Source organism: Scyliorhinus torazame, chromosome 9 (genome assembly GCF_047496885.1).
Source record: "Scyliorhinus torazame isolate Kashiwa2021f chromosome 9, sScyTor2.1, whole genome shotgun sequence".
Classification (NCBI taxonomy): Eukaryota; Metazoa; Chordata; class Chondrichthyes; order Carcharhiniformes; family Scyliorhinidae; genus Scyliorhinus; species Scyliorhinus torazame.
Window position 1 is genome coordinate 91,440,105 of NC_092715.1, and position 13,068 is coordinate 91,453,172.

Sequence of the window (13,068 nt, forward strand, 5' to 3'; positions counted from 1 at the left end):
CTGTCCATCAATGTATGTAATCACAGGTATGACTTGCTGCCAGTGGGTACCGCCAGACATGCATCATGCGACTGACGTGACTCGGCAGTTGGTAGTAGGGCAGTCACACTTATAGTGGCTCCGTAGGAACTTGAATAACTTTGTTTGTACATCGATCTGTTAGTTACCTTCCCACGTGTTTAACAATAAATAATTGTTCTGGCTGAGAACACATTTGTTCTGTGTGTGTCTTCATGATCAGGGGAATCACAGAACACAAGAGTAACAGTTGTTTCCTGCGTGATGTGGAATTTAGCCAGACAGTGAATAGTTATAACGAGCCCGATGATTTCCAGCATCAAGTTAAGAAAGATTAATAGGCAAGAAGTTCTCCTGCGTCTCTTACTGGCCAGATATCGGCTGATGCTTATAAAAACTTGGATAGAAATAGATGAGAAATACCATTTTGGCACACCTCAATTAATCCAGAAGTAACACACAAGATTAGATTATCTGCAATTTTCAGAGGTGAATTGCATGGGCAAGCTTTGGAGCATTGAAAAAAGATCTGCAAAGTTGGACGTCTGCCCATTTTCTTTTATCCAGTTTTCTGATTGGGTTTTTGATGATAGCTAGGAGAATCAGCAAACCTCATAGATGAATACATATCAATAAATACATTTTTCAACCCTGTTATTCCCACCTGTTCAATGCTGTTTTATTTACCCACCATATTAACTGGAATTCAGGGTTTCTAGGTGCTAATTTACACACAAACCTAAAGACTAATAGCGAGGCTGCCACATTATCAGGTCATTGCTGAAGCAAATTTGCTTTTTCCTGTGGTCGCTGAGGTTATTGCAAATTCTATAGCAGTTACTGAGCGGTTGTCTTTTTTTGGGTACTCCAGCAGCCTTTGTGGTGCAATAGGTATCCCCCCAGAAACGTCCTTATTTCTCTTCTTTTTGGAGGAAGAAGATGAGGACTAACTGAGGAACATCAGATCAGCAAATTCTCTGCACCCATCCATTGAAGGCACGGTGTCCTGCGGGAGGTTTCTGAGACATACCTCAAAGATTTTCATGCCTACACGGCAAAAAAAATTGAAGTGCCCATCTCTGTCCCTGTAAGCAACTGCAGACATGTATATCTTTCAGCATGATCATCACTCACCCAAATTGGCAAGCTTCCAATCCAAGGTTCTGCATGTTCTAATGACCCTGTTCATGTGTCACTTGGCAATCAAACTGAAGAGAAAACCCCAGCTGGTGTGTCATTTGATCTGTCATTTGAGATCACTGGAGAATTTTGTTGTTAATACCTAAGACAGCAGATTGAAGCGGCCATTTATACCAACTGAGCTGAATAAATGGCTGAAAGTGCAGTCCCATTTCATAAAAAGATTTAAACATTAAAAAACGTTTTTAAAAGTATGCCTGTCCAAAGAAGATTAATTTAAATACATGTTCCATTTCCAGTTCATTTGAGGATTGAAAAATAGTTGATTTTAAGCTGCAATCTTTTGCGAGAATATTTTCTAATTTTAGTTTATTTTTTTGCAAATCAAGCACTGTTTTGATATTCTGTTCATGTTTGGAAACTGACTAATGATAATGGAAATGTGTTTCCTTTGATGAAACAAAAGACTTCGGACATGAATGCACATTTACTGCTTTGAACTCTTCTTTGATTTTTATCTCGGTTGCCAGTGCAAGTAGTAAGCTCACAGGAGGCTTACCATGAGACTCAAAAGAAATTTGAACTCCAAGGCTGTGGTAAACCACTGTTGTACCTGTATTAGAGGATGTACGGTAGAACCTGCACTACAGGTTCACCGGTAGTTCCTGCCTGCTGGCTCCGCCCAGGAGGCGGGGTATAAATATGCGTGGCCTCCAGCTAGCAGCCATTTCGCCAGCTGCTGTGGGAGGCCACACATCTGATAGCAGTAACGCCTCAGTTGGATTCAACTATCGTCTTTGTCCAATTGATCGTGCCTCAAAGGCCTCACTTCCAAGTTGCATGTCCACCTGCCTGAATATGGCAGGAATTCCGCCTTCAACATTCCAGTGGGTGTGATGTACCGTCAATTACCGCAAGACGAGAATGGTGGAACAATCGAGGCTTTATTGAATAAGGTGTTGTGCCTCCTGTAGCTGGAACCAGAATGGCTGCAGCACAGAAGAGCACACACATTTATACGCCGCCTGCTGGGCGGAGTCAGCAGGCAGGGATTTACCATTGTACCTCTAATATACGGGCAGTGCCGTAATACATATAAAATACCACAATTGGTGACTACCGCATTCATGCCCTGTTTAAAAAAAGAGTCCGGTAGGGATGGTGGAAAACATTACAAGTTAAGTCTGTCGGGGGGCCTTGACCCTCCTCTGCGATCGCCTCAGTCCTGGTGGTGATGTGGGTGCCGACTTGGTCACCTGCGATTCCGGGAGCGTGTTGTCCTCGTCTTCGTCACCCCTGAGTGGAACCAGTGGGAGGACGAACCCTGCTGGGGTGGGGGCTGCGGTGAGGTTCGTTGGAGGGAGGGTGAGTGGCGCAAGGGTGAATGAGGCAACCGGGGGGGAGGGGGGGCGGCGGTGTCAGGTTGTGGGTCGTGGGTGGGGATCCCGTGGGTGCCAGGTCCCGGAGGGAGACTGTGTCTTGGCACCCGTCAGGGTGTGCCATGTAGGCATACTGCGGGTTTGCATACAAGAGGTGGACTTTTTTGACCAAGGGGTCCGAATTATGGGTCCACACATGCTTCCGGAGGAGGACGTGTCCACGAACTGTCTGCCATGTTGGGAGCGAGACCCCGGAGGTGGACTTCCTGGGGAAGGCACACGCACGTTCGTGAGGGGTCTCATTAATCGTGGTGCAGAGGAGCGAACGGATGGAGTGGAGCGCGTCGGGAGGACCTCCTACCAACGGGAGACCGGGAGATTTTTAGACCAAAGGGCCAGCAGGACGGCCTTCCATTATGGTCCTGTTCTCCCTCTCCACCTGCCCGTTCCCCCGGGGGTTGTAGCTGGTCGTCCTGCTCGAGACGATGCCCTTGCTGAGCAGGAACTGATGCAGCTCATCGCTCATGAAAGAGGATCCCCGATCGCTGTGGATATAGGTGGGGAAACTGAACAGAGTGAAGATGCTGTGCAGGGCTTTGATTACCGTGGCAGAAGTCATATCGGGGCATGGGATGGCGAAAGGGAACCAGGGGTACTCATCAATCACATTCAGGAAATACGTGTTGCGATCGGTGAAGGGGTGGGGCCCTTTGAAGTCCACGCTGAGGTGTTGAAAGGGGCGGGAGGCCTTCACCAGGTGCGCTATATCTGGCCGGTAGAAGTGCGGCTTGCACTCTGCACAGACATGGCAGTCTCTGGTGACGGTCCTGACCTCCTCAATGGAGTAGGGCAGGTTGCGGGTCTTGATAAAATGGAAGAACCGGGTGACCCCCGGGTGGCAGAGGTCATAGTGGAGAGCCCAGAGTCTGTCCACTTGTGCGCTGGCACATGTACCGCGGGATAGGGCATCAGGGGGCTTGTTGAGCTTCCCCGGGCATTACAAGATTTTGTAATTATAGGTGGAGAGTTCAATCCTCCACCTCAAGATCTTGTCATTTTTGATCTTGCCCCGCTGTGTATTATTAAACATAAAGGCAACCGACCGTTGGTCAGTGAGGAGAGTGAATCTCCTGCCGGCCAGGTGATGCCTCCAATGTTGCACAGCTTCCACAATGGCTTGGGCCTCCTTTTCGACAGAGGAGTGCCGAATTTCGGAGGCATGGAGGGTACGGGAAAAGAAGGCCACGGGCCTGCCCGCCTGGTTGAGGGTCGTGGTCAGAGCTACATCCGATGCATCGCTCTCCACCTGAAAGGGGAGGGACTCGTCGACCGCGTGCACCGTGGCCTTGGCAATGTCCGCCTTCATGCGGTTGAAGGCCTGGCGGGCCTCAGCCGTCAGGGAAAAATTGTGGACTGAATGAGTGGGTGGGCCTTGTCCGCATAATTAGGGACCCACTGGGCGTAATAGGACAAAAACCCCAGGCATCGTTTCAGGGCCTTGGGGCAGTGGGGGAGAGGGAGTTCCAGGAGGGGGCGCATGCGGTCGGGGTGGGGCCCTAGGACTCCATTTTCCACTACATAGCCAAGTATGGCTAAGCGGTTGGTTGGTGCGGAACACGCATTTCTCCTTATTGTATGTGAGATTAAGGAGTTTGGCGGTATGGAGGAATTAATATACCGCTAGTGGTGACTACCACAGGGTGGAAGCAGGATTTAATGCAGCTAAGACTGTTGCTGCAGACTGAAGTAATGGTTCCCACTAGGAAGGAAGTTGGTTTTAAAATCAGGAGGTGTCTGTTCAGAGTAGATAGGGACAAGTTGTTCCCACTTGTGAAAAGATTGAGAACCTGGGGCACAAATTAAAATTAATTGGCGAAAGAAGCAACAGTGGTATTAGAGAAAATGTTTTCATGCAGCGACTAAGGTCAGGAATGCACTGCATGTTTAAATTGGAGCATTTAAAATGGAATTAGACTGTTATCTCAAAAGGGTGAGTGTGCAGGGAGTTATTGGGAGAAGGCGGGAGAATGGCACTAAATGAATTTCTCATTCGGAAAGCTGGTGCACGCAACAATAGACCGAATGGCCTCCTTCTGCACTGCAACAAGTCTGTGGTTACATGATTTGTGTCTGAAGCATGGATGATGCTCTGAACCCCTCAAGGAAATCATTAATTAAAACTTCAATTTACCTATCAGGATTGTTGGTTGTCGTAAAAACCCATCTGATTCACTCATGTCCTTCAGAGAAGGAAATGTATCTTCTTGCCCAGCCTGGCCTACATGCAACTCCACCCACAATACGTGGTTGACTCTTAACTGCCCTCTGAAATGACGTAGAAAATCACTCCGTTGTACAAAACTGCTTTGAAGTCTAAAGCAAATGAAACCGGATAGGCCACCTGGCATCAACCTAGGCACCAGAAATGATGACTGCACACCCAGCCCTATCAATCTTGCTCAGTCTCCCTGGTTAATATCTGGGGGTTTATACTGAGAGAGCTGTCCCACAGACAACCTTTTTGATTATCCCTGCCCTCTGTCAGCTGATGAAGGGGAGGCAGTGTCATTGTGGTATTTATGGTAATGTTCTGGGGACTCGAGTTTGAATCTCAACACGACAGATGGTGAAATGAAAATCTGGAATTAAAAGTCCAATGATGACCATGAAACCATTGTTGATTATTGTAAAAACCCATCTGGTTCACTAATGTCCTGTAGGGAAGGAAATCTGCCACCCTTGCCCATTCTGTCCTATATTCGACTCCAGATACACAGCAATGTGATTTAGATTTATTGTCACGTGTATCGAGGTACAGTGAAGAGTATTGTTCTGCGTACAGTCCAGGCAGATCGTTCCATACATGAAAAACATAGGACATATGATAAATACACAATATAAATACATAGACATTGGGTGAAGCATACGGAGTGTAGTGCTACACAGTAGAGAACATGCGTGGAGAGAATAGTTCAACCCATAAGAGGGTCATTCAGGAGTCTGGTTACAGCGGGGAAGAAGCTGTTTTTGAATCTGTTAGTGCGTGTTCTCAGACTTTTATATCTTCTGTCCGATGGAATAGGTTGCAAGATCGAATAAGCCAGGTGGGAGGGAGACTCTTAAATGCCCTCGGGGATGGACAATAAATGCTGGCCAGCCAGTGACGCCCACATCCCAATTGCACCACTATGATTATTACTGAAAATCGCTTGCTTTTCAAGACCTTCACTTCAACTTTAAAACATCAATTGCAGCAACAGACTTGCTGTGAAAGAGACTGAGATAGTTATATGCTCTAACAGTATATTATCTTCATCTGCATGAGATGAGGAGGAGATTAATTTCCTCAATTTTGGGGCAAGTGTGTAATAATAAATAACCTTTATTTTTAAACTCCAGTTTGCTGCTGGAGTTATTTCATTGAGGCACTCATTTTGACGGTATGAAAACGCATACCTCTCACATACAAATATACTGATCACAGGCGATAAACGAAAACACACACATTCTTTATATGACGCCACCGACCCCAACCCACCCGACCAAGAACGTTAAAACTCCTCCCCCCCATCCTATTTCTCTTTGTGCATTTGTTGATATTGCATTTTGCTGCATTTGGAGTTGCATCTTGGTAACCTCAGTAGAAGGATTGTTTATGTTGATAAAAAATTAGCACTAAATATAATTGTTTTGTTATGATTTTAATGCCTGAAAATAAATTTGACTATTTCATTTTATTTAAGCTTGTTGTACTTGATACTTGAATTAAGAGTTGATTAAAGTCTGACAAGCTTCTGTTCATTCTTCCAGCTTGAAAGCGTGGAATTAGAAAACCGCATCCCTCTTGTTGCATCAGTGAGCCCCAGGCTGGGTCCCCCTCTGAACATCTCACGGACAGTTACTCCTGATTTAGCAAATGGCGAGGTTGGATTTACCAGCAATGAAACTCTTCTCGTTTATGAACCAGAGAACTCTTCTGATAGTCAGGTATATATGAGTTGCAAGTTTAAGCTTTTGTCAGAAAAATGATGACAGGAAAGGTAGAAATCTATGACCTACTTGTCTATTCAGCCTGTTCCTCATTGTTCTTAAATGCATCAAAATAAACACACTACTCTTCTACTCAGATCCATGTGATCTCATGGGAGGGCTGAAAAGCCTGACCAATTGGGGGGAAGAAAATCTGGAAAATTGCTTCTTACCTCCTTGCACAATTTGAAACTATTTCAAAAGATGAGGTATTAAACTACTTCAATAAAAGGTATTTTTCTCTGCGCTGCACAGTAAAATAAAGCAAAATGCAATGTATTCTGTAATTTATAACAAAAACAGAGAATGCTGGACAAGCTCAGCCGGTCTGGCAGTATCTGTGGGGAGAGAAAATAGATTTGATGCTTTTGAGTCCGTATTATTCTCTAGAACTAAAAGAGAGGGATCATTTGTTGGATGTTATACTGTATAACAGGGGTGGAGCAGTTGGATTGCTGATTAGTGAGAACTGGGAGTGATTGCAACAAAGATAGAGAAAACTTAGAGCAAGAGACAGATGGCCCAGTGAGGGGAGGGTCTTTGCATTGAGACAAAAAATGTATGGGATATTAAAAAATATAGTGGTTAAGATGGAGGAGAAAGGCCACAATTTAAAATTGTTGAACTCAATATTAAGTCCTGAGGGCTGTAATACTTGTACAGACTGAAAGTATTAACACTGTTTTCTCTCCCTACAGATGCTTCCAGACCATCTGAGTTTTTCCAGCATTCTCTGTTTTTGTACTGGAGAATCAGTATCCAGGAAGAAACAGATCTGTGAATATTATGAATAGTAAATTGATAATTGTTTTTGATTATGTTTACTGATCAATGATAGATTTAAAGCACAGACCTGTTCCAAAAATCTAGTTATTCTTGAGTTGTCGTGGTTTTGTTTTCAGATATATGTTGCATTGCAACGAGATGGAACTGATGGCTCCGCAGAGGTATACTGGCATTTGAGACCTACTGGCGTTAATCATTACAATATCACCAGTGATGACCTCAGCCCAGTCAACGGGTCAGTTATGTTCTTATCGGGACAGAGCAACGCGTCAATCAACATCACAATAAAATCAGATGATTTGCCTGAAATAAATGAGACTTTGATTATCTCATTAGACCGGTATGCACTTTTATTCCATTGGGTTTATTTGTTTATAATCCTGAAAGAAAACCTGTTGGCTTTCTCATATGACATTCCAGGATTTGAGTACATAATCTAGGGTTACACTTCATGCTTTGAAATTCAAAAAGAAATCATGGGATGTGTGTGTCGCTGGCAAGGCCAGCCATTATTACCATAAGACCATAAGACATAGGAGCAGAATTAGGCCACTTGGCCCATCGCGTCTGCTCCGCCATTCAATCATGGCTGATATTTGAATGGCGGAGCAGACTCGATGGGCTGAGTGGCCTAATTCTGCTCCTATGTCTTATGGTTTTATGGTAACAAAGGCTGGCCTTGCCAGCGACACACACATCCCATGATTTCTTTTTGCATTTTTGCATTTTGCATTACCCATTCCAAATGTCCATGCGAATGTGGTGGCGGCAAGCTGCTTTCTTGAACCATTGCAGTCATTGTGGATGCTCTTTCAGGTGCAGTCTTTTAGACGAGGCATTAAACTCAGACTCCATTGTCTCATTGTTTGGGCATAAAAGACCATTTGACAAGATTGGAAGAAGAGCAGCAAAGTTGTCCCACTGTCGTTGCCAGTATTAGTTTCTCAATCAACGTCACTAAACAAGGATAATCCAATTTCTTATCTGAATGCTGTTTGGGTGACTGTGTGTGTAAATGGCTTGTTGTGTTTCCCAATGTAACAACATGTTCCCCACGTTCTGGAACCCACAAAGTGATGACCTAGAGCTTGAAAATTAAACTATGCTGGATCGCTCTTTTTTTTTTGGTTTGGCACAGACACGATGGGCTGATGGGCTCTTTCTGTGCCATCAATTTTCTATGTAACAGTGACTATCCTTTTCAAGTACTTCATTAGTTGTTCAGCATTTTTGGATATTTTGAGGTTGAGAAAGTTGCAATATAAATGCAACTTGTTTTTTTTTCCTAATTCAAATGGAATTCTTGGCTCTTCATTAGAGCTCTTTCACAATACATGGTATTTGATTATAATGCCAATTTAAGATAATTGTTTAATTAACCCTGAACGTAAGCAATGTTGATGGTTCTAAAACTTCATAAGATCCAATAAATATCAAAAGATTTGCAAACTTTAAATGTTATTTTCCATCATGATCCAATAAACAGCTAAACCAAACCAAAATTTCATCAGGCTAATTGGTCCAGTGCGCTTCATTTATGGAGTGATTGTACAAATAAAATCAGGAAAACATTGAAAATAGCAGGAGGAGGCCTTTCAGCCCTTCGAACCTGCTCCACCATTCATTATGATCATGGCTGATCATCCAACTCAATAGCCTGATCTTGCCTCCGCCCCATCGCCCCTGCAAAAATCTTTTCATCCCCTTCACCCCAAGTACTATACATAACTGTTTCTTGAAAACAGTGTTGTATGCTTTCTGTGATAATGAATTCCACAGGCTGACCACTCTGGATAAAAATAATTCTCATCTCAGCCCTAAATGGTATCCTCAGATTGCGACCCCTAGTTCTGGACACCCCTACCATCGGGAACATCCTTCTTGCATCCACCCTGTCTTGTCCTGTTAGAATTTACAGGTTTCTATGAGAACCCCCCCCCTCATTCTTCTGAACTCCAGTGACTACAATCCTAACCGACTCGATCTCTCCTTATACATCAGTCTTGCCGTCCCAGGAATCAATCTGGTAACCTTCTCTGCACGCCTTCTATAGCAAGAACATCCGCCCTCAGATAAGGAGAACAAAGCTGGACACAATGTTTTGGTGTGTCCTCACCAAGGCTCTGTATAATTACAGCAAGACATCCCTGCTCCTGTACTCTAATCCTCTCACTATGAAGGCCAACATAGTAGTTGCCTTCTTTACTGCCTGCTGCACCTGCATTCTTACTTTCAGCGACTGGTGTCTGAGGACACTACGGTCTCATTGCACATTCCCCTCTCCTAATTTATGGCCATTCAGATAATCTGCCTTCCTGTTTTTGCTACCAAAGTGGATAACCTTACATTTATCCAAATGATGCTACATCTGCCATTCATTTGCCCACTCACTCAACTTGTCCAAATCATCCTCACAGTTCACCTTCCCACCCAGGTTTGTGTCATCTGAAAATTTGGAGATATTGGGCGAGATTCTCCACTCCCGCGCCAGTTGGGAGAATTGCCTGGGCCGCCAAAATTTCCCGGGACGCCGGTGCAACGCCCTCCCGCGATTCTCCCAAGCGGCGGGAACGGCCCCATCGAGTTCCGCAGGCCGGAGAATCGCCGGAGACACCCAAAATGGCGATTCTCCGGCACCCCCGCTATTCTCAGGCCTGGATGGGCCGAGCGGCCAGGCCAGAACGGCAGGTTCCCCCCGGCGCCGTCCACACCTGATCGCTGCCGTCGGGAACAGCGCGTGAACGCTGGGGGGGGGGGGGGGGGGGTGGCCTGCAGGGGGGCGAGGGGGGGATCCTGCATCGGGGGGTACCTCAAATGTGGGGTGGCCCGCGATCGGTGCCCACCGATCGTCGGGCCGTCCTCTCTGAAGGAGGACCTCCTTCCTTCCGCAGCCCCGCTAGATCCGTCCGCCATCTTCTTGCGGGGCAGACTTCGAGAGGACGGCAACCACGCATGCGCGGGTTGGCACCGGCCAACCCGCGCATGCGCGGATGACACCAGTTATGCGGCGCCGGCCGCGTCATCTATGCGGCGCCGCCTTTACGCGGGCGACAAGGTCTGGCGCGTGTAGATGACACGGCCCCGATCCTAGCCCATTGTCAGGGCCTGAATCGGTCGGGATCGGGGCCGTTTTGCGCCGTCGTGAACCTCAACGGCGTTCACGACGGCGCGGCCACTTCGGCGCGGGAGTGGAGAATCCCGCCCATTATGTTTAGTTCCCTAATCTAAATCATTAATATATATTGTGAATAGCTGGGGTGCCAGCACTGATCCCTTTGGTACCCCACTAGTCACTGCCTGCCATTTGGGAAAAGAGCTACTATAGTGGAGGAGGTGTTGTTTATTCTTACTGATTGTTGTCTGTGGGTCAGAAAGTCGAGGATCCTGCTCTTTGTTTCCTGTCCACCAACCAGTTTTCTTTTCTTATATAAATTCAGAGTACCAATTATTTATTTATTTTTCCAATTGAGGGGTAATTTAGCGTGGCTAATCCACCTAGCCTTTGGGTTGTGGGGGTGAGCTCCACGCAAACACAGGGAGATTGTGCAAACTCCACACGGACAGTGACCCAGGGCCGGGATTGAACCCGGGTCCTCTGCGCAGTGATGCAGCAGTGCTAACCACTACACCACCATGCCACCCCTTAACCAGTTTTCTATCCATCTAAATACACTACCCCTAATGCCATGTGCTTTAATTTTACATGCTAATCTCTGATGTGGGACTTTGTCAAAAGCCTTCTGAAAGTCCAAGTATACCACATTCATTGGCTGTCTTTCATTAACTACTAGTTACATCCTCAAAGAATTTCAATAGATTTGCCCAGCTTAATTTTCTTTCGCAAATCCATGCTGACTCTGTCCGATCCTGCCACTGTTTTCCAAATGCTCTGTTATAAAATCTTTGACAATAGATTCCAGAATTTTCCCCACTACTGGGGCATCATTCTCCGAACCCCGCTGGGTCGGAGAATGGCCATTGGCCGCCGTGAATCCCGCCCCCGCCGAAGTCTCCGGTACCGGAGATTGGGCGGGGGCGGGAATCGGGCCGCGCCGGTTGGCGGGACCCCCCGCTCAATTCTCCGGCCCGGATGGCCCGAAGTCCTGCCCAGAAATTGTCTGTCCCGCCGGCGTAAATCAAAGCTGGTACAAGGCGGCGTGGGCGGGCTCCGGGGTTTTGGGGGGGGCGCGCGGGGCGATCTGTCCCCGGGTGGTGTCCCCACGGTGGCCTGGCCCGCGATCGGGGCCCACCGATCCGCGGGCGGGCCTGTGCCGTGAGGGCACTCTTTCCCTTCCGCCTCCGCCACGGCCTCCACCATGGCGGAGGCGGAAGAGACTCTCCCCACTGCGCATGCGCGGGAAACTGTCGGCGGCCGCTGACGCTCCCGCGCATGCGCCGCATTTCCGCGCCAGCTGGCGGGGCACCAAACGCCATTTCCGCCAGCTGGCGGGGCAACAAACGCCATTTCCGCCAGCTGGTGGGGCAGGAATCCCTCCGGCGCCGGCCTAGCCCCTCAATGTTGGGGCTCGGCCCCCAAAGATGCGGAGCATTCCGCACCTTTGGGCCGGCGCGATGCCCGTCTGATTGGCGCCGTTTTTGGCGCCAGTCGGCGGACATCGCGCCGTTGGGGGAGAATTTCGCCCCTGATGTCCAGCTTACTGGTCTACAATTCCCTGTTTACTCTCTACCTCGCTTTTTAAATAGTGTTTTTTTTTTTAGCTATGAGGAGAGGTTGAATAAACTCGGTTTGTTCTCACTGGAACAACGGAGGTTGAGGGGCGACCTGATAGAGGTTTACAAAATTATGAGGGGCATAGACAGGGTGGATAGTCAGAGACCTTGTCCCAGGGTAGAGGGGTCAATCACTAGGGGTCATAGGTTTAAGGTGCGAGGGGCAAGTTTTAGAGGAGATGTACGAGGCAAGTTTTTTTACACAGAGGGTAATGGGTACCTGGAACCTGCTGCCGGAGGAGGTGGTGAAAGCAGGGGCGATAGTGACTTTTAAGGGGCATCTTGACAAATACATGAATAGGATGGGAATAGAGAGATATGGACCCTGGAAGTGTAGAAGATTTTAGTTTAGATGGGCAGAATGATCGGCGCAGGCTTGGAGGCCCGAAGGGCCAGTTCCTGTGCTGTACTTTTCTTTGTTCTATCCTGCAGTCTGTAGGAGCTGTTCCAGAGTGTATAGAATCTTGGAAGATGATCACCAATGCATCCACTATTTCTAGGCCCACTTCTTTAAATACTCTAGGATGCAGATTATCAGACCCTGGGGATTTATCAGTCTTCCATCCCATCAATTTCCCTGGAGCATCTCGACAACAAGGACTCCTACATTGGACTCCTATTTATTGACTACAGCTCTGCTTTCAACACCTTAATCCCAGTCAAGCTGATATCAAAGGTCCAAAATCTAGGACTTGGCTCCTCACTCTGCAACTGAATCCTGAACTTTTTGACCTACAGACCACAATCAGTAAGAATAAACAACAACACGTCCTCCATGATAATCCTCAATACCGGGGCCCCGCAAGGCTGCGTACTTAGCCCCTTCTATACTCCTTATACACACGGCTGCGCGGCAAAATTTGGTTCCAACTCCATCGACAAGTTTGCTGATGACACGACCATAGTGGGTCGGGTCTCGAACAACGACGAGTCAGAATACAGGAGTGAGCTGGAGAACCTAGTGGAATGGTGGAACGACAACAAT

General features: G+C 47.1%; 1 protein-coding gene across 1 annotated transcript in view; it reads left to right on the forward strand.

Annotated features, from left to right (window-relative positions):
- adgrv1 (adhesion G protein-coupled receptor V1) overlaps positions 1-13,068 on the forward strand; it is a 981,490-nt gene that overhangs the window by 87,825 nt on the left and 880,597 nt on the right. The window contains exons 10-11 of the mRNA XM_072516264.1: positions 6,348-6,524; positions 7,469-7,692. Of these exons, the coding sequence (XP_072372365.1) occupies positions 6,348-6,524; positions 7,469-7,692 (401 nt within the window). The remainder of the gene's footprint in view (positions 1-6,347; positions 6,525-7,468; positions 7,693-13,068) is intronic.